This window comes from Oryx dammah, unplaced genomic scaffold (assembly GCF_014754425.2).
Source record: "Oryx dammah isolate SB20612 unplaced genomic scaffold, SCBI_Odam_1.1 HiC_scaffold_18, whole genome shotgun sequence".
NCBI lineage: Eukaryota > Metazoa > Chordata > Mammalia > Artiodactyla > Bovidae > Oryx > Oryx dammah.
In genome coordinates this window covers 50833512-50858494 of record NW_024070202.1, presented here as the reverse complement: position 1 = coordinate 50858494, position 24983 = coordinate 50833512, and the positions used below count along the sequence as shown (strand labels likewise).

The 24983-nt window shown below is 41.7% G+C and overlaps 1 protein-coding gene across 1 annotated transcript in view; it reads right to left on the bottom strand.

Moving 5' to 3' along the window:
* The window catches only part of CTTNBP2 (cortactin binding protein 2), a 164379-nt gene extending 140193 nt beyond the window's left edge, over positions 1-24186 (bottom strand). The window contains exons 1-2 of the mRNA XM_040259872.1: positions 23969-24186; positions 10657-10764 (exon numbers count right to left, since the gene is read on the bottom strand). Coding sequence (XP_040115806.1) covers positions 10657-10764; positions 23969-24049 — 189 coding nt within the window. The 5' untranslated portion in view covers positions 24050-24186. The remainder of the gene's footprint in view (positions 1-10656; positions 10765-23968) is intronic.
* Between the last annotated feature and the right edge of the window lie 797 nt (positions 24187-24983).

The window sequence follows — 24983 nt, the reverse complement described above, 5'->3', positions numbered from 1 at the left end:
GTGGGGTGGGGGTGGGGGTGGAGTAGGGGAGGGTAGGGGTGGGGGTGGGGCTGGGTAATTCCACTTTAGCAAACATTGCCTGGACCACACTTGACAAGTCATTCCTCTCCACTCAGGACCCATGTGGCCCCCACAGAGCCCCCAGAAACGACGCTGACTCCAGCTCCTTTCAGCCTGTGGTATGATCGTTCAAAATACCCACCTGATTTCCTACTACTGCTTATTTTTCTGCCTGCCTTATGCTTGCTGTGAGGATAAATTAGTAGCCTAGATTAGCTTTAGTTTTCATCTGGCAAAGTCTGACTTCAGGAGTCAGAATTCTATCCTGAGAAATAAAAAGCAATGCCCACTTCATGAGACAGGAAGCAGGTGACCAAGATCTGTCCTATAACTTTCAAAGTGTGAGGAGGAGGAGAAAGGGTAGGGAAAATCTTTCTACCAACACAGACTGAGATTCAAATGCAAATAATTTTTTCAAGCACCTACTCTGCGCCAGATCCTTTGCCAGCATATTATCTTGTTTAATCCTTACAATTCGAACAAGCCTACGACTATGTATTATGGCCAAAGAGACGTGCTATGAAATCATCCATCCAACCCCATTTACCCGGGATTTAGTGTTTCATAAAAGCAGAAGAGCTGCAGTACCAGAGAGCAGCACACAGGTGGCCCTTTCCTTCTAACTTGGAGAGAAGCAACCTATGCTGTGTGTAACCACAGCCATGTCCGATGTACTTTACTGGTAAGTTAAGACTTCCCAGGGGTTTACTATTTGCAATATTTCAGCCATTCAAGCCTAACGCCCACAGGAGATGCAGCTCCACCTGTAGTAAGGTAAGGTGCCTAGTGCAGTGCCTACCCTGAGAGAAGACTGTTTATGGTCTGTTTTCCACGGAAGAATGTCACGAAAAGGGTTCTGGGCTGCTGGAGGGCTTTTCAGCTCTAGCATTTTATTTTTGTAAGGGATAATTATGTGAGCATAAGCCCTGTTAATGGTCCACTTAAAACAGGCCAACATAGATGTCCTAGAGCAGAACAAATTCTGACCATGTTGAAATGTATTTCACCTTCTTGCCAGGTCACCTTTAGTACGTGTGCAGCAATTTTGCGATTTCACCCAACCCTACATCAAAAAGTTGAAAAGGAATTTGATTTTATAACAGATAGGTCTTTAGAAATTTATAGGACTCTTATGCCATGAAAGAGGTCTTTTAGCAAAATTCATGAACGGAGGGGAACTGGATTGGAAAAAATGCACGTGAAGATAGAATTTTGCCTTTCAAAAAACTTCAAGTGGGGAATTTACCTTATCAATCTTATCCTTAACTAAAAACCGTAATCAGCTCATCTCAACGGTTTGAAGAAAAACACTGCTCATTGCTAAGTGACAAAAGTTAATGAGGAAGCACATTTTCCATGCCCTCTTAAAGGGCAATAATTGTCAGCATCTGAGGTGTTCACATTTCTTAGACAACCGCTCTGACAGTGTCTGCCTTTACTACGGCTCTCCTGCAGACTTTTGTCTGCCCAGCAGTTAGGGTGTTCTTTGTCATTTTTTCCCTTGAAAATAGTGACAAGCTGGAAATAGTTACATTAAATATTTACATTTAATAAATTAAAATTTATGCAAAACTAGAATGCACGATAATGTTGCATTTGCCAAAAAAATGCCTTTCACAGCACATCAATTCACCGGCATTCTCAAGCTTAAACAAACCAACAGCTGACTACTTGACCCAGGATGAAATCCAGTCCTTCTACGACCCTCACCCTCCAGCGTGGTCGGGCCTCAGCCTCGATCTGCATCTGATCTTGTGCCATTTTCTCCTGCTCTCTGAGCTCCCGCAGCTTCCATCACCTGTCAGTCTCCTTCCTCTCCAAAGGCCTTTACACGTGTTGCTCCCTTTGCCTGAACACTGCTCTTCCAAATGGACTCCCAATACCTCTGCAAGTCTCAGGGAGTGTCACTTCTTCAGAGAAGCCTTTTCTGACCCAATATAAGCAACCCGTCACCTCTCTTCTAACAGACTTTCCTTTCTTTCATAATCAGAGCTTGTACTTAGATACTGTGTTCATTGGTTTAATGTCAATCTCTCTCACTAGACCCTAAGATCCTTGAGGAAGAAAGCAACTGTACTCCAATAAAAAATTAATTTAAAAAAAAAATAAGACTCATGAAAAAGAAATCATATCCCCTTGTCCACCACCCTGGAAGCCCAGGACATGCCTGAAGACAATAAACATCTGTTGAAGGAATGGATGCTGGATCTCATCTTCCCCCACCCTGCCCAAGTACACTAGAAACATGGGATACAGGCTTTCCTTATTTGTTCAACAACAATTTATTTTTTGACTCAGAAAACTGAATGACAAAACCTGAAACCTCTTCATTTTTCTTCCCCAAATAACCAGAATCAAAGAGAAGGAGGGCAAAATTTTGAGTACTCTTTTAGACCCGTTTTTACTTCTTACAATCAAGACAGAATTAGTCATGTATGTGGCAAAGCAAATTCCCACAAGAATCCACAACTTGTAGTTTAGCCACTGAGGGTTAAGATGAGATGGCCGAAATGTTATCAGACTGCCTCAAGGGAAGACCCTTTATTTTCAGATTTCAAGGAGCTAGTTCTAAAAATGAACTGTTAATTCAACTGATAGTTCCACACATTATGATAATCTTCGAAGTGTACAAAAACACACTCTTGGTTTCATACCATTTGTAACCTTGAGTCTATCCTGCACACAATGTGGATCAGATGGTACATTATTGACCTAGGAAACTTCCTCTTTAGCTTGTTCTCGCAATATCCTGCTAATTTATTAATAATCAGCAAGAAAATGTTACTCAAGTGACTTCAGTTGCTTATTAAATGGTAGTGATAAAACACTTTGCTTTCATGGCATCTTTACCTTCTTTTTTTTACCATATGATTCCATTTTGATGTACAGTTGCTGTAAAATATTCTGTAAGTTGCAAGTATATAATATAGTGATTCACAATTTCTTAAGGTTATACTCCATTTATAGTCATTATAAAATAATGATATAGTCATTATAAAATAATGATACATTCGCTGTCATGTTGTACAATCTATCCTTACAGCTTATTTTATACCTAATAGTTTGTATCTCATCTCCTACCCCTAGTATAAAAAAAGCAGTATTTTGCCTCATAGTCTTCTATTTTTTTTTTTCTTTCACTAATAGTAACTGTTCATCAGGGAAAATAAAGTCTCTCAGAAAAATCAAAATTGGTATTTCTTGTTTGCCCTACTAAACCAAATACAATGCTACTTAAAAATCATCAGCTATTACATATTATGAAAATTCATTTGCTTGCAGAAAAAAGCACATCTGGTCAACTTGCTTCCTTTTTCTAAACATAGAAGAAAAGGCGTTATCTCCACAGACGGGGAAGGAAACAATTCATGTCTCATGAATTCAGCTCTGCTCAGCAAATTCACTTGTTAATTAAAATAAACAGCACAAAAAAGGGTACGTTTTGGCCAATTAATTGCCTGCAATCACAGGAGAATTCTGAAATACAAAAAGCTGTATGTTTTACTTAGCTGAAACCAGAATGTTGTTCTTTTATCATTATTTCGCAGACATGTCATTTGAGGACAATCCTCACAATACTCTGTAGTATATGCGTAGCTGCTTTCAAAAGGAGTGGCAACATTATTCCATTTAACGCTTTCATTTTATTTAAAAAGACTAACTTTGTTCTATGTAAAGATCCCAGCACTGAACCAGATGGCCATTAAGGTTTTTGAATTTTAAAAATAAAACATTGAAGTTCTGCCTAAGAAACTATAATGCAATTTAAAGTATCTGGTGTGTTTTGAGAGTCATGAGATTTGTTAAAATGGACGTTTTCAGATTAATATTTAGCTTTGAGAAAAAAAATCTCTCCCAGGAAAATCCCTGTATCATAACAAAATATATTTGAATCATTAAAGTTCTTACATTTATTTTAGCAAATATAGTTTTGAAAGTAGCATTTCCTTAACCAGTTTTAGTTTACAGCAGTGTTTCCCAAGGAGGGGTGACTTGGAGACCTTCTTGTCTGTCATAACTAGGGAGGTGTTGCTGGCATCTAGTGAGCAGACAGAGGCCAGGGAGCCTACGAAGCATCCTAGAGTGCAGAAGACAGCTTCCTTCCTGCAACCCCCATCCCCATCACCTGATCCCAAATGTCAATTATGCTGAGGTGGAAAAAATCTGCTTTAGAGCAAAACCATTACAACCGCTTTTTAATCGAGTTTTTTTAACTCAATGGAAAGACCAGGTTTTCAAAAAGGGATATATTCTAGACAAAATATATACTGAGTCACAATCCAAGAAAAGTATAACTCAGGCCGAAATGACACTACTCAGAACTATATAAACTCAAGATATAAGAATTCTCTAAATGAACACAATCTTGGTATTGTAATAAAGCTCCACTGATACTCGGTTCACACTTATACAAAGTAGGCACTCAACAAATATTTACAGAGGGAAGTAGAAAGAGAAGGATCTTCTTGTACTGTACCCCAGGACACTGAATATGTAACCTTAAATCAAGATAATGCTCTGCATTGGGTTGTTGTGCTGTGCTCAGTGTGCCCGACTCTCTGCAACCCTATGGACTATGGCCCACCAGGCTCCTCTGTCCTTGGGATTTTCCCAGCAAGAATACTGGAGTGGGTTGCCATGCCCTCTTCCAGGGGATCTTCCAGACCCAGGGATCGAACCCATGTCTACTGTATTGGCAGGTGGATTCTTTGCCACTGAACCACATGGGAAGCCTGTATTGGGTAGTTAGAGGCCATCTAACCTTCTCCCTTCCCCCCTAGCACTAGCAAGTAGCCAGCCAGTGCCATTTTCCAGTGTCCTATGCAGCTACCTGTGTCTACAAAAGTTCTCACTAATGCATGTGTGTGCACTGCTTAGAGGAAGCTGCTTGTTCATTTCCTCTCTTGACCCCAGCCCTTGCCATAGGTTGGGATGTGGAGGTGGTACTGCCCAAGTTTCAACTATACAGAGGAAGCTAATTCCCTAAGGAGAGCAGTAGGCTAGAAATCACCTGGGTGGTTGAATGACTCCCTGGCATAAAGCTGTCTCTCCAGTAGAGATCATTCATCTGCAGAATTGTAGTTGAGAAATGAACCACTTACTTAATCGATTATACTTTAGGTCCCTTTGTGGCAGCAGCCTGCACAAGTCAATTCTATAATCTAATATCCACTATGATCTAAGGGCTACAAATGCTTTCTATCCAAGGAAATGTTAAACTGGCTAATTTTTAAAGTTTCAGTGCAAGTAATACCCGAAAATCTGGATGATGTGGTTACTCTATAGTGACCATAGATTAAGAGGAAGATCTGCTCTGTCTGTTAATAATGTTAATTCTCGTTTATCCAAACTAAGTGGGAAAAGAAGGCAAATCTGGAGGTTCCTGCCCAAGGAATTCATTGTTTCAATGATATGATATTGACATAAACATACTTCCCTGGTGGCTCAGATGGTAAAGAATCTGCCTGCAATGCAGGAGACCCAGGTTCGATCCCTGGGTTGGGAAGATTCCCTGGAGAAGGGAATGGCAACCCACTCCAGTATTCTTGCCTGGAGAATTCTACAGACAGAGGAGCCTGGCTAGATACAGTCCATGGGATTGCAAAGAGCTGGACACTACTAAGCAACTAACACACACATGCTAATGATAGCAGGCTAACACACACACAAGACAATTTTCACTCTTCAAATTTTGTAACTGCAGCATTTTCTTCTCCCTGCGTTTGTCTCCCCTTTGACTAAGATGCTGGTAAAAATACCAGTAGTGACAAGGAAAATGAAGTGAGGGCTAGAGGATTTCAAAAACGAAATACTGAGCATTGAAACAATGATTTATGGACTAAGTTGTAGATTCAAATTTTGAATATTCAATTAAATTTTATTCAAAAGGCTCTGTGTCTATCTTAGTTTTCAGAAAATACAAACGCTTCTCGTTGAGCACCCTTCTTTATTAAAATTCAAAGTATTTTCCTTTAGACTTGATTTGATACTGAATATATTTATTCAATGATTTATTTCTACTTTATGTGAATGAGAGGGAAATCATTGAGAAACAAAGTATTTCTTATGTGATGAAATTATAACATTTCAGTTAAGCAGCTTTATGCAATTCAGATTTTCCATTGATATTGCTTTTTAAAATATAATTTCCCCCAATAAAAATTAATGTGTTAAATATTACATGTTATAAAGCCATAAGCTTATTGAAAAATATTTTTACCTTAAACATATGAAAACAGTAAAAGTATCAAAATATATAGTGCAATTTCCTAACATCTTTCTCCCCAAACTGTATTTATGGATTATCCTAACAAGTCTAAGGCTATTAATTCAATGATTTATGCAACTTTTATGGTAACTTGACCATATCTTATAACTTGACCATAACTTATCCAGAGCCATCAGGATAACATGATTAAAAAGGTAAAATAAAACAGTTTGGCCTGAAATACCTTTTTAACATTTGTTAAATTCTAAAGAATTTTAATGCCTCACAACAGAATCATTTCTAAATCTTAAAGTTCAGAGTACAAATTAGGCAACTTCTACCTTAAAAAAAAAAATCACAATTTATTTATTAAATTCAAAGATCTTCACTATTCTCAAAGAAATTACTTTTGACTTTATTTTTAAACAAAATGTATTTCTCCCAACTGAATACTTACTGAGGAGATTCTGACTTTTTATTTAGGAATAAATTTCTCACAAAATGGAAGTTTCACTTTCTTTCTCCTTCCCAGTTTCTTTCTGGGGCATTAGCCAGTCACTAACTTATACTCTGCTATTAAAAGAAAAGGTAACTAAAGGACACACCTGGACCCAAGTAAATATTCACTAGTTTCACCAGCTCTAACAAAAATCCCCAAGGGAATAGCCAATCAGTAAATCACCAGAGTGAGTCTACAACAGGTATGTGAAAATGACATTATTACCTACTCTTAGAAATGCAATCATCTACACAAATCAATCATGATTTCCAATTTTAAAAAGTGACAAAAAACCTTAAGAATTTCCAAACACACCAAGTTTAAGCATGTCACGTTTTCAACCTGAAGGAAGTCACAATTTCTTTGGACTTTCTTTTTGTCTGAGTCTATATATAAGAGAGACTGGTGGTGCTCTACAGGCTAGTACCCAAGAGGCATTCTTGAAATAGGTGAAAACAGTGTCACAGTGAGCGGCACTTAGGAAGCAGGGCTAGGGGCCTGCCACATATCCAGGAGCTGTCCCAAGTCCCCCACAACTTTCCCTCTGCTCATTCCTTTCACTAGAACCTTCAGGACGACTATCTGAGCCAACAGAGGATCTTCTTTCCACACATAAACAAGCTGTTTTAATTCAGCTTTAATAAACACTAAATTATTCATGGTCAACTCCCATGTAAATGTGTGCTTTAATTTGGAACTTAACCAAGAGTCATTCACTATTTCAGCGAAATCACTTTACCCATGGCAAATCTGTTCCCTGTATCCCAGTCAATGACATGGCAAGCCTGGATCAGGATTCTTTTGCAATGACTGCATTCATGGCAATGTCATGAGAATAGGTGGGAACACCCATCTAATTTATGTTGTCTTCCAATATAGTCATGCAGCAGTTATATATGGAAATGAATAATATTTTATTATAAATTACTTTTCTGTCACTTTATATCACAATTAGGGCAATGTATGAAGCAACTTGGCAGCAGCATTGCCAACAAAGGTCCATCTAGTCAAGGCTATGGTTTTTCCTGTGGTCATGTATGGATGTGAGAGTTGGACTATGAAGAAGGCTGAGCGCCGAAGAATTGATGCTTTTGAACTGTGGTGTTGGAGAAGACTCTTGAGAGTCCCTTGGACTGCAAGGAGATCCAACCAAGTCCATTCTGAAGGAGATCAGCCCTGGGATTTCTTTGGAAGGAATGATGCTAAAGCTGAAACTCCAGTACTTTGGCCACCTCACGCGAAGAATTGACTCATTGGAAAAGACTCTGATGATGGGAGGGATTGGGGGCAGGAGGAGAAGGGGATGACAGAGGATAAGATGGCTAGATGGCATCACCGACTCAATGGACGTAAGTGTGAGTGAACTCCGGGAGTTGGTGATGAACAGGCAGGCCTGGCGTGCTGCGATTCATGGGTCCACGATTCAGGCGGACACGACTGAGCGAGTGAACTGAACTGCACTGATTGGCGATTTTTAACATAGCCTACTTATATACGCAATTTAGCATACATTTCATTGCAACATAGTAAAAGGGGAATACAAAGTATTTCATGAAAAATGAAAAACTGGGTCTGATAGATATGCAAACCCTGACCTAGAATACCATCTAAGGCTCCTTGCATTCTTTGATTCTATGAAAAACTTACAGTTCTGCAAACCCTGATCATTAACAAGCCTTTACCTCTGCACAAGTTTGAAAGTACTGCAATTAAGTTAAAAAGATAAATACATGTGGTTGCTAAGGTGACAAAAACACAAACTCCACTAAACACTCCAACATGGGTGTAAGCAGAGGGAAATGCCTCGGTGCTGATGACTTTTACAGGTAAACAGAGAGAGACAGGGGGCTTCCCTGTTGGCTCAGTAGTGAAGAACCTGCCTGCAATGCAGGGGACACATATTCAAATCCCTGGGTCAAGAATATCCCATGGAGGAGGAAACAGCAACCCACTCCAGTATTCTTGCCTGGGAAATCCCATGGACAGAGGAGCCTAGTGGGCTACCATCCGTGGGGTCACAGAAGAGTCAGACATGATTGAAAGACGGAGCACAAGAGAGGGAGAGAGAAGTATCTAAGGGAGAACTGAAGCCTTCACATCCCTTTGGTCTCAAGAAGCTGCACAACTGGTCTTACAGGTGACTGCTACCTTATTCTCTCCTTGAGTTGAAAGTCACAGTCTTGAGTGATGAACTGCCTTAGCATTTCTCCCACAAAGTTCAGTCATGAAAATACACACTGGCAAACAATGTAAGACTCCTGAGAGTCCCTTGGACTGCAAGGAGATCAACCCAGTCGATCCTAAATGAAATCAACCCTGAATAGTCACTGGAAGGACTGATGCTGAAGCTCCAATCCTTTGGCGACCTGATGCGAAGAGCTGACTCACTGGAAAAGACCCTGATGCTGGGAAAGATTGAAGGCAGAAGGAGAAGGGGACGACATAGGATAAGATGGTTGCATTGCATCACTGACTCAACCAACATGAGTTTGAGCAAACTCTGGGAGATGGTGAAGGACAGGGAAGCCTGACATGCTGCAGTCCACAGGGTTGCAAAGAGTTGGATGTGACTCAGTGAGTGAACAACAAGAAAACAATGCAAGTGTTCCAAATGTGGAACAAGATGGAAACCTCTCACTACTGAACTGTGCACAGGTTTACTTAGCAAATCTTATCATTCAAAAATCAACACCTCAACTCATCACTGGCATGAAGTTGCTATAACCACAATCCATTTTCTTCTGAGACCATCATTCTCTGTCATCAGATTGAAGAATCATTATTATCCCCAGAAAAGCAATTTCCAGGCTGTGAAAATGGCTTAAGTCATTACTTCAGGGACTATTACCCCTTTCCCCACACAACTGGATTCTCAGCACATGCACCATCTCCACTACGTCTAACCATTCACCTCTCTTACCTCTTTTCCCACCATATTAGCACCCACATGGGGGAACACTGCTTATACATTCCACAAAGTTTCACATGTTAAACTCCCTAAGACAAAGTTTAAGGAACTATCTCCTGGTAAAAAAAATACATCCATACTTCCTGTATAATAAATATATCCCTCTTGATTAAATGACCAAGAATCAGGAAACACCTGCTTACATACAAAGTATTAAATATAAAACAGAAAAAAAAAAAAACCCTCAAGTTTGGCTTACAAACCTAATCTGGGGAGTAACCAATTAGAAAATTCTACATCAAGAAAGTTTAATAACATTTTTCTTAAGAAAACAAAACTTTGTTGTGGTATTCTAACATATTGGAAGATAATTCTTTGCAAATTATGAAAAGTTAAAAATTACTATAAGATCAGATGAAAAAAGTAATAAAACTATTTAAAGATACATATGTATATATAAAGATTTTTTTTTTAATTTTACTTTACAATACTGTATTGGTTTAGCCATACATCAACATGAATCTGCCACGATTTAGTTTTTAACTCAAGAGTTTCTGAAAATAAGAAAGAAAAATCCCTCTACTACCAGCAATTTCTTTTATAAATGATTCGCTTAATTTTTCCTCACAGGCCTCACATACATGTAGGGTACCAAGCTACCAATTCCTGAGAACTTATGTTTTTAATCAAAGAAATATGGGAAATATAAAATGATTTCAGAAGCTACAGAGTTTTAATTCTCAAGTTCCTCAAATCAGACAGTTTGGAATCATTCTCTCTCTTTCAATGTCCATCTGACCTGAGGGTTTGTTAGGGCTTATCAAGGTTATGGGTTGGTATTCGGAAGGAGGGGCACATTTTAACCTGATGTAACATTTTAAAGCCACATGACTCAAAAATTAAGAAGCAGCAGCTTTGCTATTGGCCATCTGAGAAAAGAAACTGACACAGAAATGGGACTCAGCCCTAGAAGGTTCTTACCCGCAGGGCCTCGATGACGAGGTCTCTGGCCTCCAGCTCCCCTTCCATCACGCTGAGAAGCATCCGAAGCTCTGATTTACTGAGGGTATCCACATCAAACTCTTTTTTCTGTAACACAAATTTTAAAAAGTGAAAAAGATTCATAAAGGTATGCAATGGGTCACATTCATCCCAATGGCTCAACAAACCCAGCGGACACTGGGGACCCATTCAGCAACAAACAATGTAGGTTCTGACCTTCTACAAGAAGGGGTTTCCCTGGCAGCTCAGACAGTAGAGAATTTGCCTGCAATGTAGGAAGAGCTGGGTTTAAGCCCTGAGTCAGGAAGATCCCCTGAAAAAATGAATGGCTACCCACTCCAATATTCTTGCCTGGAGAATTCCATGGACGGAGGAGCCTGGTGGGCTATGATTGAGTAACTAACACTTTCACTTTTTATGAGGAGAGGTAAAAACCACACAGACAATATTCCACGTCTCTCCACTAATGAGATCTATTTTCCCAGCCTGACTGCCCACCTGGCTTCAGGATCTCTTCAAATTATACCACACAAATTTAAAGTCCCTGGAGTCTATATCAAAACAGGCCCAGTCTGTGTTGGGGAGAAGTTACAAGGGTAGCAAAGAAAGCATGACTGTATTCCTAGAAGGGCCCCAACATAAAGGCTCCTGGGAGGTTATTATAAATTCCAGGACATCCAATAATAACAGGTCATGTTTATAGAACACTCTGCTGCAGAGGCCACCAGCTAGCAGCCTACAGCCAAATCTGGCCCACAGATGTGTGTTACTTGGGCCACAAAGCGTTATTCTCCAGTCAGCACTAAGAAAACCTCAAGATGTCACCAAAAAATCCAGATCACTGGCTTCTCCAAACTCAGATGACCGGGTAACCCCAGATTCACATTCCCACAGGGGAATAAGTCACAGAGTCAAGCAGCAGCTGCCCCTTTAGAAGGAACATGCTCTTTGCTACCTCCACAACCACACACGTTCTCACACACACACACACTCATGCGTGCAGGCAATATGATTTTAAGAGGCCAGGCTGCCACCTCATGGAGTCATCGGGGCTGCTGGTTAGGTGTTTCTGAAGGCCCCGCTACATGGTTAGCAAATGCTTTCTTCCACAATGCTTTTGACTTCCTGCCATTCCGTAAGGCCAGCTTTATAGGGAGCTGAGGCTGAAGTGAGTGAGTCTTCTTCCAGAGACCGGTTATCCCAGGAGGCGACAGCACCATGGTCCTGGGGGGTCATGATCCTCACCCACTGCCCATGCAGCCCCATGCCCTTCTCTACCATTCCTCCTTGATGACTGCATCCCACTGACACACCACGGCTTCTCATTCTCTTGTTGCCAACTCTGCCCTCTTTCCTCACAACAGCTTTTACAAGAAGGTCTCCTGACAGCTATCTCACAGACGAAGCTGAAAGAGGACGGGTTAGCATGCTGACCGCTGGGCCTGGGTAAGTCCCAGCGCCCTCCAAACATGCAGCGCACTGCTCCTTCCCGTCATGACTCATTTGACAAACCCAGTCACCATCCAAAGAACTCGTGAAGAAACAGATCTAACCTGTCAGATCTCTATCATCCCCCTCTATTTTTCAAATTAGAAAACCGCAGCTCAGGAGTCAGATAATGTACCCAGATCACACAACCAGGAAAACAGCAAAACTGCAACCAAGCACTGTGTCTTGTCTGCACCCTTTGCCAGCATGGTGCCAACATTCTAGAGATGAAGACAGTGCTATTCTATCAATAAGCCGATGAGAACTAGTGTAGCAACTGTGTATCTGGCACCATACTATCATTGTGATGACAAACAAGTAAACACAGCAAAGCCCATAAATGACTCCAGGGACTTCCAAACGGGTATGAACAGAATTGGTCACTTCTCAGTTGCAAAAGAACCTTCTGGAAGGAGATAATGGTGGTATAAAGGGAAACAGAGACCAGAGCTAACTGGTTCTCTGAATAAGATTTTTAAAGGATCATACCCTTAAAATTGTTTCTTTTTGCACATACATTCAACAAAGCAGTTATTTGGAAAGGTAGGGGCTAAGGAGGGAAAAAGAGAAAAGAAAACCTGTAGCAAGCCTACAGGATGGGTAGTTCTGGGTGACCTCTGCTTGGAAGATTAACTTAGAGATGTTTACTGTGAAAAATAAAATCCAATATATTAGAGCTCAAATTCTGCTCCCATTACTTAGTGGCGTCACTTAAGCTTTATAACCCAGTTATTCTCAAAATTCAAGCAAAAGAATCACCTGGAGACTTTGTTAACACAGGCCGCTGGGCTTCATCCTTGACCTGTGATTCAGAAAGTCTGAGGTGGGGCTGTGAATTTGCCTTTCTATGTGCTCTTGCTACTGCTGGTGGTTTTGGTCCATGGGCTACATTTGGAGAAGCATTCTGTAACTTATCTGAGTCTGTTTTCTCGTGGGTGTAACAGAAATCCCAGCATCTATCCCACAAAGTTCTTGTGAGGATTAAACAGCAATGTATCAATGCCATGCACCCCCACATTCACAGCAGCACTATACACAATAGCTAAGACACGGAAGCAACCTAAATGTCCACCGACAGGTGAACAGATAAGGGCGACGTGGTGCCTAGGTATACAATGGAATACTACTCAGCCATGGGACAGAATGAAATAGAACCATCTGCAGCGACATGGATGCAACCAGATCACCATACTAAGTGAGGTCCGTCATCTTGAGAGAAAGACAAACACCATATGAGATCACCTATACATGGAATCTGAAATATGACACAAATGAACCTATCTACAGAACAGAAAGAGATTCAGGGCTTACAAAACAGACTTTGAGGTTGCCAAGAGAGAATGGGTCAGGGAAAGATGCAGTGGGAGTTTGGGATTAGCAGATGTAAACTATTACATATAGAATAGATAAACTACAAGGTCCTACTGTATAGCAGAGAGAACTATATTCAATATCCTATGAAAAGTACAATAGAAAAGAATATAAAAAAGACTGTATACATATGTATACAATATGCCTACATATTGTGCACACACACACACACACACACACACACACAGGCTTCCCTGGTGACTCAGATGGTAAAGAATTTCCCTGCAATGCAGAAGACTTGGGTTCAATCCCTGGGTCAGGCAGGAAGATCCCCTGGAGGAGGGAATAGCAACCTGGAGAATCCCCATGGACAGAGGAGCCCGGCAAGTTACAGTCCATGGGGTTGCAAGGAGGTGGGTGTGTGTGTGTGTGTGTAACAGAATCACTTTGCTATACAGTAGAAATTAAACTTCAATTTAAAAAAAGAATGCATCAGTGAAGTAAGTGCTAAATAAAGGCAGGTGATTGTTATTATTATTAAAGTTGAGAGCTCCCAGATGTTTTAAAAGGGAGGAGTGGGATATTGGCTAGGAGCCTATTTCTTTGAAAATCTACCAGCCCAAGCCCAATAAACTCAGTTTATTGACTATATGAGACAGACTCGTTTATCCTGGTTTTTCCCACTGAGATGGGAAAGTAAGCTGCAATTCTTATGTGCTTTAGAGGGTAATGTTTTATTAATGCTGCTGGTGGTTCTAAAGATTTTAATTAATTGTATATTTTATTGTCCTTGTTTCCCCGAAGCTTCATAAGCAAAGCACTCCACTTTAAAAACTAATAAATTATGAAAGACTTTGCCATGATTTGATTCACATTAGAGTCAGAAGAGCTTGCCCTGGTTCCATCATCATCAACACTGCAACATGTGACCTGCAACCAACACGTCTATTCTTTTTAATGTATTACCATCGATAAAAAGGAAAAGTCATTTAAAAAACAATGTTACAAGGATTCTTGCTAAATAATAAATTGTTACAGAGAATGTTAAAAAAAATCTGTCTTAATTTATTAAGTGATGCATTATTTTAAGCATAGTGCATCTATCTGCCTGCTTCTCTGTCCTCTACCTCTCACCCTTGCTTCCAAACTGAAAGAGAAATGAAGTCGCTCAGTCGTGTCTGACTCTGCGACCCGTGGACTATAGCCCACCAAGCTCCTCCATCCATGGGATTCTCCAGGCAAGGATACTGGAGTGGGTTGCCATTTCCTTCTCCAGGGGATCTTCCCGACCCAGGGACTGAACCCAGGTCTCCCACATTGCAGGCAGATGCTTTTAACCTCTGCACCACCAGGGAAGCCCTTGAGTGAAGGTACTTTCTAATTTGTGGCCTTCAACAATAAAGATATTATAAGCATATTTCCAAATGGTCGTTCTCCAATACTTGATGTTTTCACCTTCTAAACTGGCAAAATAAGAGTAAAAGAAAGTATATGAAATTATGTCATAGGTCTTAGACTGGATATTTCACAAATAAATTCAAAGAATTTTGGTATTTTTAGAAAAATAAAGCCCAGAACCAAAAAAAATCTCATTAAAAACTCTATTACTGTCTCATACGAAGTGTCATTTATCTGATCTGACACATTTATAGTACAAAAGTACTTAGATACAGAAAAAGCAATTATTAAAGTCTCTTGGTTTAAGAGTAAAATGATCATTTAAAACTGTACTTTAAACTACTTTGAGGTGTGATTGACATAAAAAATGCTGTACATATTTAACATATACAATTTGATGAGTTTGAAGGTAAGTAAACACCCATGAAACCTTCACCAGAATCTAAGCCATAAACAAATCTATCACCTACAAAAGTTTCCTTTCATGCTCTTTACTATTTTTTTGTGATAAATCATGTAATATTTGAAAAGACTAAGTTGAAAACCTAATTTTCAAAAGAAGATACAAGACAGGATAGATATAAAATGCCACACTCACACAAAAAGTTAGGATCTACATAAAGGTCCCTAAGCGAATATGATACCCATACCCCTGCCACCCAAAAACCAGAGCAGACATGTTCAGAGACTCAACTTTATTACCACTGCAATAGCTTTTCCTAATTAACAGGGAAAATTCAAATCTCATTTTCTTTTTAATGACAGCAGGGCACTCAGACAGAAAAGGAAGAAAAAAATCTGGTAAATTTCAACTCCACAGGCCACTCTCCTGCCTACCATGTTTGATGTTTGCCAGAAAAAAGGACTCTAGGAAAAGCTCTTCTTAACACCTAGTTTAGAAAATCCGGCACAGGCAGCCTAAACTAATTCTGAGTCTGGTCATCAGATTGAAAGATTTCTTTGGGACATATATACATGGAAAAGGAGACACAACCTCAAACTCTTACTGTTCAACACAAAAGTCTGCAACACTTTAATTTATCTGGGGCAGGTGTAGGACAGCATTCTCCTGAATATTCTCCTACAAGCTTCCGAAGAAAAAGGAAAAAGGAGAAACATGACAAAATAGAAGCTGGCTGAGCTGTCATCTTAAATTGCCAGAACTGAACACTGGCCAATACCAAGTTTCCTCCACTACCACTCTTCCCACACTCTTCCTGAAAGAAAAAATCTTACATACTTTGTTTACACAGGAAATTCAAACTTGGTCCTTCAGTCATGTCCTACTCTTTACGACCCATTGGGCTGTAACTCGCCAGGCTCCTCTGTCCATGGGGAGTCTCCAGCCAAAAATACTGGAGTGGGTTGCCATTCCCTTCTCCAGGGGATCTTCCCCACCCAGGGATGGGGATGGAATCTGCCTCTCCTGTGTCTCTTGCATTGCAGGCAGATTCTCAACCCACTGAGCAACAAAAGGGCCAGGAGACCCTTTAAGAATTAATGGGGTCAGCACACTGATAGGTACCAAAAGAGCCTTTAGAAGTTATGATTATGAGCCGCAGTGGCAGAAGTATGTCTCAGATTTTTGCCCATATGCATCAGCTTGAAGACCTCCTGGAGAAGGGAAAGGCGACCCACTCCAGTATTCTGGCCTGGAAAATTCCATGGACTGTATAGTCTTTGGGGTCACAAAAAGTCAGACACAACTGAGGATTTTCACTTCATGGTGATAATCTAGTGACCAGATACAAAGCAAAACATGCACTCTGGCTCTTCTTAGATACCAAGAGCATCCCCATTTCAAATCTAGCGGGCTGTGCCTACATTTGATCAATGAATTTACAAAGGAGGGAGGAGAGGTGTCAGAGAAAGCAGATGGATTGAAAGAACGTTACCTCATCTCTTTGGATCTCAGGTTTCTCAGCAGTAAAATGAGAAAGCTGTACTAAGTGATCTCTGAAATCTCTTCCAGCCCCGAAATGTCAGAGTAACTGGATTATTGGGCTGAGGAAATTTAGGTCATTCCCTGAAGCCTTTGAGAAATATTTGAAGAAAAATTGATTTTTACCTCTTTGCTTAGAAGGTACAGAAATATGTTTTCCTCCTAGTTTAATAGTGGGCTTCCCTTGTGGCTCAGCAGGTAAAGAATCCGCCTGCAATGCGGGAGACCTGGGTTCTATCCCTGAGTTGGGAAGATCCCCTGGAGAAGGGAAAGACTACCTACTCCAGTATTCTGGCCTGGAGAATTCCATGGACTGTGTAGTCCATGGGCTTGCAAAGAGTCAGGCACGACTGAGTGACCTTCACTTTCACTAATAATTAATAATGCATTTAGAACTTTTTGCGTAAGCAAGATTCATGCTTTGGGAATGAATGTAAAAGGTTGTAAAGAAGAGGAAAGCAATGAAACTCATACTGAGACTTCAAGGAGAAAAAGCAAAATTTGAAAACTATCATTAACATGGAAAAATTAAATCCAGGTACAAAGAATAGTTACACTCTTTTTAAAATGTGTAGCTAATTATAAGGATTTTCATGATGAAAAGTACATGTGTTCATGGTCTAAAACTGCACCTCTGCAGTTATGTCTTGCTTTGAGATTATTCCTTCTGATTTCTTTCTATAGGGAGGCTAAGAGTATTCCTGACCAGAGTTGCACACTTCTGATCTTGTTCTTCCTAGTTCTCCTCTCTCCTCTAATTTATCTGAATCCCATTTTCTTCAGGACATAGCTCAAAGCTCCCTTCCTTAGGTCTTTTCAGACTCAGAAGTCTCTCATTCTCAATTCAATCCTAAGAGTCTGTTCTGCTAGTTTATTGACAAGTAATCATGCTCTGCTTCCTGTGTGTCTTCACTGTTTTATACTTACTTATCCATATTAACTCTCCATTCTCTCACCTCTACTAGATGTGTCAGGACAGCAAGAGCAATTACATCTTTGAATGATTTTACCTAACATACATGCCTCCCACTTTGGGTATGAAAATGCCTCTTTTGCTCAGTATAAAAACACAAGGCATGTAAAATGACATGTTAACAGATACACCAATCTTGCTAAGACACAACGTGATGGCCCACTCTAGGGGCAGCTAAATAACAGATAGGTCATTTTCATTCATTTTTCAAAAATCATTTACAGTAACCTAAAGTAGGGCAACTTGGCATGTGCCTTTAAAGCCACATGCTGAGAACTTGGCCTCAGCTCTCCATGGCCATGCACCTCAAATCAACCATGCCGCCGGGGGTCTGCCATGCAAGACAAGCAACTCCATGTATTAGAAGGAAGTAAAACCAACAAGTAAACAGACTGTCAGGAAGGAAACCTGGTAATGGATGTAATTAATTTTAAGTAGGAGAAAAGGGGAATGAAAAGCACAAATATGGCTCAGCCAGGGGTGGCAGCATTTCATAATTAAGGACAGTTACCTCCCTTCCCTTCTCCCCCTTACACAATTCCTCTAACCTCCATTTTAACTCTGGAAAAGAAGGGCCACATCTCAGATAAAACAAACATCTATTTCCATCGTAACTCATTTCTTTTCAATATTAACAACACCTCACATGGGACATGGATCATTCTCACATGTGAGCTGGCATGCAGATCCAGTAACTGTCCTTTAAGAAGCTTAGAATGCATGGAAGACTATCACTTCGATTATCTGTAGGTGGCAAATGTCAGCACGCTGATTTTCAAGTGAAGAGCTAAGATATGGACAACTAAATGAACTGTCTTGCATTTACAGAGCCCTTCTGTAGAAGAACTCAGGCCTTTGGCATCACCTTGTTGCCTTTTCAATGAAATATAAAAATGTCAGAATCAAATCATTTGCAAACAAGTATCCATTCCAGGTAGCAATGTTAACTTGGCTCCACTGCACTTACTATAATAACATTTTAAATTCATGTTCAACACATTTGGTTATTCATTAATAATTTATTTCAAGAGAACAATTTTTTTCCTCCTGCATTGGCAGGTGGGTTCTTTACCACTAGTGTCACCAAGGAAGCCCCAGTTATTTTTCTAAAATCGAGATTTATACATGGATGGGACCACACTGTGCACAGCATTAATATGATGCTGTTATTTTTGTGTAAGTTATTTTAACAAAGTAAAATTTTAAAAATCCTCTGCTACGAATGTCATCATCATCATCTCTCTTGTAACTGTTCTCCATTTCTTTACCTAATCGTCAAAGACAAGTTTCTTTTTCCACATAATATAAGTCCTGCAAAGGAGCTCCAACAGAGAATACAACCAAGAAAAGAAAAAGCCGCCTTCTAAAGCAATGCTCAGATGTGCTTACGTGGTAAAGTATGCAGGGGAAGAAGGGAGAGAAACTAGCACCATCCTTCCTGGGCACATTTAAATTTGAATTCTAGTCCCACACTTGTGGACATCTGCAGACAATTCCAAATGTCCTTCCTGCCCAGTCTTTCCTTCTACTCCCTCTTTCTGTTTCCAAGCTTTCCAGCATTTCTCTGGACCCCTTCTCAACCATCCTCCCCCTCCACACACCCTAGTGGGTGATTTGGCCTTGACTCTATTATTAGAAGAATTCAGGATGGGAGGGGTGCAGTTTCCATCCCTCCAGCACCACATCCCAGGCTCAATCATTGTTCTGATGAGGGAAAATCTAAAGGGAAAACTAACCATGTTGGAAATATAATTAAAAAAAAATCTGTAAAGCAGCTGAAATATCATTGAGAAAAGCAGTTTAGAAGGGAACAATATAAAATGAAAACCTACAACCACAAGAATCAGAAGAAAGAAGAGATCTATAACATCTATAATTACTACAAATCACAGGCCAACGGCTTCATTACAATCTGGTAACACATCAAGTAAAATTTCTAGTTAGCCCATCAACATTAAGGATTATAACCCAGGCTCTTGATGAATGTTCACTTTCTTTATTCAATAAATATTGATGGAATATCTATCATGTACCACGTAGTCATGTACAGATGTGAGAGTTGGACCATAAAGAATGCTGAGTGCTGAAGAACTGATGCTTTCAAACTGTGGTGCTGGAGAAGACTCTTGAGGATCCCTTGGGCAGCAGGGAGATCAAACCAGTCAATCCTAAAGTCAAATCCAGAAAATCTGTTACCTAAATTACCTTGAGATGCTCAACCCTGAATATTCATTCATTGGAAGGACTGATGCTGAAGTTCTAATACTTTGGCCACCTGATGCTAACAGCCAACTCACTGGAAAAGGCACTGATGCTGGGAAAGATTGAAGGCAGGATGAGAAGAGGATGACGGGATGAGATGGTTGGATGGCATCACCGACTCAATGGACATGCGTATGAGCAAACTCCGGGAGACAGTGAAGGACAGAGAAGCCTGGTGTGCTTCAGTCCACAGGGTCGCAAAGAGACAAAACTGAGCGACTGAACTACAGCAACAATCTACCATGTGCCTGGAACTGTACTAAGAAACCTCTGCTTTCACAAACAAAATCCACACTGCTCTTCTTGAGGAAGGAGGCTGCTCTCTCCCAGTGAGCGCCTTGCTGTCCATATGATCCACAGCAGATATCTGTATATGGCTAAGTACTAAGCCTGTGAAACATTTCTCACTTCATAAAGTTATGTGAAGCACAGGAGGATAAGACCAAGTGGAAATCTAGGCATGGATTCAACCAGAGAAGAGGACAAATATTTTCTCTTAACTAAGTTACTCCTGTGAGAAATATAACAACGATGACAACAACAATAATGAAGTCCAAAAAAACAGATGCAAATAGAAATATACAAACTTTTCAAGAAAAAACAAAGCAGCATCCTGATAAAATCATGTATACTCTTACTTGGGGAGTATTTTCATACATTTTTTCCAACTTCTAAGCAGTTTTCTAAAGCACATAGTTGAGACTGAAACCTCTATGCTCATCTTTGTCCCAGGCCTTCTCTCAAGGAATCCCGGAAACCAGTCATACTCGCACACTGCTACCTGCAGTCTTCCTGTCCAAGCCCTCCATCCTTCTGTGGAATGCTTCCAGATCTTTCCACCAGGAATCCTCCCTGTGACTCTTTCCCCAGGTTCTTGCTGCAGTTTTGTTTTTTTGTGTGTGCCTCTCATGACCCCATGGTCTTTGATTTGATTCCCTGGTGTCTGTGAGTTTCTACCACTGCAGTGCTTTACTTTAGAACAGCAAAGATGTTACACTATCTCCATCTCTGTATGTGTTTGGTAATGTGTGTTAAATCCAGAAAATCTGTTACCTAAATTACCTTGAGAGTCTCAAAACTCTATAGCTGCCACATAACTATAATTTTTAAAGAAAGCTTAGCAAAATTGGCTTTAAAAAGTTCTATTGGGTTTATATTCAATATTGTCACCTGGGAATACAACTTTCAAGGTGCTAGCTGTTAATTTGTTTAACATCACTATTGTGCATTCTTAACAAAATTATTGTCCAAGTTTTTTCTTGTCACTATCACCATGACAACAAAATTTTGTATATTAACTGCTCCAGAAAAGCCTAGAAGAACAAGAATGTTGGTCCAGTTCCCAAACATAGCTCTAAAAAGATCTGTGTTTTCCTTTTACTCTTAAATTCTTCGGTGACAATTAAAGGCAGGAAGATTTCTGCCTTTCATGCTGCCTTATCCATTAGGAGTTAGTTTCAAAGTAGAAATAGCAATATAGTCGAAGAGACATCACATTTGGCTAAGACGCTGAAAATAATCCAGGTCTCCAGCATGGTTCACAGCAAACACTATTAATATGATCTACTGAAAAATGTAGTTGTTACCTTAGCCTTATACTTTGGATGCTGTCAGGATTTAAACAGCTAAGAACAAGGACCACAACTAAATTTAAAACACTCCACTGAAAATCATATTAAGCTGAAAACTATAAATTAAACTTGTCTCTAAGCAACAATCTAAATAGTCAAAACTTAATGAAAACATTCACTTTCAAAAATAGCCTACCGCTTTGGGTCTCTGTTGGCTCATTACTGCCAAATATACATGTAAAACGCATAATATATAAACTGACTTGAAATAACTTTCAAAAATTCAAAAAAGAATTATCCACTAAAATAATTAAGTCCTCAGTTGCCATAAACCTAAAATGCATAATCATGCCTTTAAATTTTAATCATTAGACTAGAGGCAGTTATAATGACAAATATTCTTTAATATAGCTTTTCTTTAATTAAAAAATCAGTCTACAGATCAAGAGGCAGCTATAGGCAGATTGTACATTACTTCAAAGATAAATGTCCAGTTTACCACATATGAAGCCATCATTAAAATTTCACTAAATACCAAACATTTTTAAAAATATTAAATTAAGAATTCTTACTGCATCTCCTCAGAACCCTACAGGAGTCTATGGAAATAACAAAGGAGTTTCACTTTCACAGGTTTTTTGTGGCTATTCTAATCCACCAGGATGAAATGATCAAACCTCTACCTCTAAGCAGTTAAAATATCAGACTCCTGAAAATTTCAACAGCAGAAAGGGAACACTGACCTTCCTAACACAAAAATCTGCTTGGGTCTAAATCATAACTCAGCTGTTTTTGTTTGGTTTAATTATTTGATGATTAAAATACTGAGTGTATAGAAAGAAACCCATTTTAAGTCATTTAAGCAAACAAATTCAACCTTTCTGGGAAACAAGAAACGCACCTCCTTCTTTTCCCTCACTCCCCTCCCCATCTCTTGGGGATGAAGGTACCCAATCATTTCAACTTCTCAGAGAGGTTTGTTGTCTTACTAGCGAGCTTCTTTATAGTACCTTACATAGAGGAACTGATCTCCTGCATCACAAGTAGGTAGGTTTCATATGAAATCTTAAGACATTTTCTACGTAAAGAATGAGCCATCAATTTCCCTAAAAGTTTCAAATCAAAACTTGCCAGTTTCACAAGTGGAAAACAGCAGCCCTCCGCCTCAGTGTTTCCTTTCTCTCCCTGTTTCTTTTTTCCTTCCCAGGCTCAGCTCTTCACATGGCCAAGAAGCTTTCCTCCACATCTCTCCTTCACCTCTCCAGAAAGCCATATCTCCAAACAGAGGAGTAGGAAGTTAAAGCAGCCCTGGATGTTCACACCTGGCCATGCCCTCCGGAGGCTACTCCTTCACCGACACTGGTCAGGTCACGGGTGGGAAAAACGCCAGGGCGTCCACGCTTGGCTCATGGGATCCCGCCAAGGTTGGAAGACGTTCCCAGGGCTGCGTTTCTTTGCAGATCCTTGCAGCTCCTCCCGAGCTGTTTCCCAAACCCCCAAAACATTTTCACGCAGGTATTGTGCGACTGGCCTTCCCCCAAGGTAGGGGCTGGAAACTAACCGTTGAGCCTCTGTGCACTGGGTATTCTGGGGGTGAAAGGAGAGCCCAGCAATAGATGGAAGCTCATTTGGCTTCTAGATCCGAGCAAAGAACAATGTGTTGATACCAGGTGCTGAGCCTCAAACCCGCCGGGGTCTTGGGAAGAACGAGGACATCTCGGCCGCCTCAACCCCAACCATCACCAAGTGATGGGGCAGCAGGCAGCGAGGACCCAAGCGCCCGCGCTCAGCGGCAGCAGCGCCCACAGCTGGGCATGGGGCCGCTCCCAAGGGGCCTCAGGCACGGAAATACACAACACACACACACACAACACACACATACACACACACAATGGGCATTCCGACACCGGATCGGCGCCGACCCACCTCCCCCACGCAGCTTTCCGGGTCCGCGGAGAGGTGCCAGGCACCCCCGAGACACGCGTCCACAACCACGCGAGCAGCCAGAGGCGAACAATAGGGGGTCAAGTTCGCCAGGAAACACACCCCTGCCCGCACCCCTGGCCAAACCCGACCACGGCAGAGGGGGCGCGTGCAGGGGCCGCACAGGACGCATGCATGGAGCCCGGAGAACCGGGCGGACCGGGCTTGCTACCCGCGAGGCGCGCAGAGGACAAACGAGATCCCCAGACCAGGCGACCGCCTCGCCCCGGCCTCCGGGGATGAGGCGACCCCGTGGAGGGGGCACTCCGAGGAGAGGGCACCGGGAAGCGCCCGGGCGTGCGGAGCGCCCCGGGGGGGGGCGCCCAGCCCGGCATCGCATGCCCACCCTGGGACCTCGATTACCGCCGCCTCCGCCGGGGCCCCGGCCGCGTCCTCCGGGGCGCGGGAGAAGTCGGGCTCGCAGCTCGCGCCGTCCGTCGCCATCTTCCTGCTCTAGCGGATCCGAAGGCGAGCTCGGAGCGGCGGCTCCAGGTTCAGCCCTCCCGGCGCGGGCGGCGCTTAACCCGCGGCGGTCCGGGGAGCGGGCGCTCGCAGCCCGGCCGCAGCCGCCGCCGCCGCCGCGCTCCCTCCGCCCCTAGCCGCCACCCCCGCCGCCTTAACCCGCTGCGCGCCGGCGCGCCGCCCGGTCCCCGCCCCGCCGTGCGCCCAGCGCTGGGCCGGCAGCCATCCGCCCGCTCGTCGAGGTACGAGAACTGGGCACATGCCCAGGCCGGGTTAAGGCCCCGAGCGCCAGTAGGAGAATCAAAGCAGGGCGAGGGGAAGGAAAAGAAAGAGCCCAGGAGCTGATTCTCCTGACACGGCCCCACGAAGGTGACGGTGCAAAGACACACGGATTAAATGTCCGGCCTCCCAAATCCGAATTCTCTATTAGAGCAATGAAGGTCCTTCTCTTCAGTTCCCCCAAGCCCACGTCTAGAAATCACATCAGGCACCGTTTTCATTTTTTCTTAACAAAAAAAAAAATTTTTTCCCCCCAACACTGCCGCCAGGACGTTTTTACCCATATGGTTTATATGCCTGCCTTTGTTTGATTCTAATTCTCCAAAACCATCAAAACCCGATCAGAAAGTCTGCTACTACCGTTTATTGCGTTACTGGGCCCCGCAACTGTACCTAGCTATACAATCTCTTTCCAAAAAGGTGAAAGCAGGCTAACCAAGAAATGTTGTGTCATTGCTAATAAAAGACAGCTCTCTACTCTTAAGAGAATTTAAAAGAATTATCCCCATGTAGTGGGAACACGTAGGGCTTCCCAAGTGGCTCAATGGTAAAGAATCTGCCTGTCAATGGAGCCACAGGAGAGGCGGGTTTGATCCCTTCACTGGGAGGATCCCCTGGAGAAGGAAAATAGCCACCT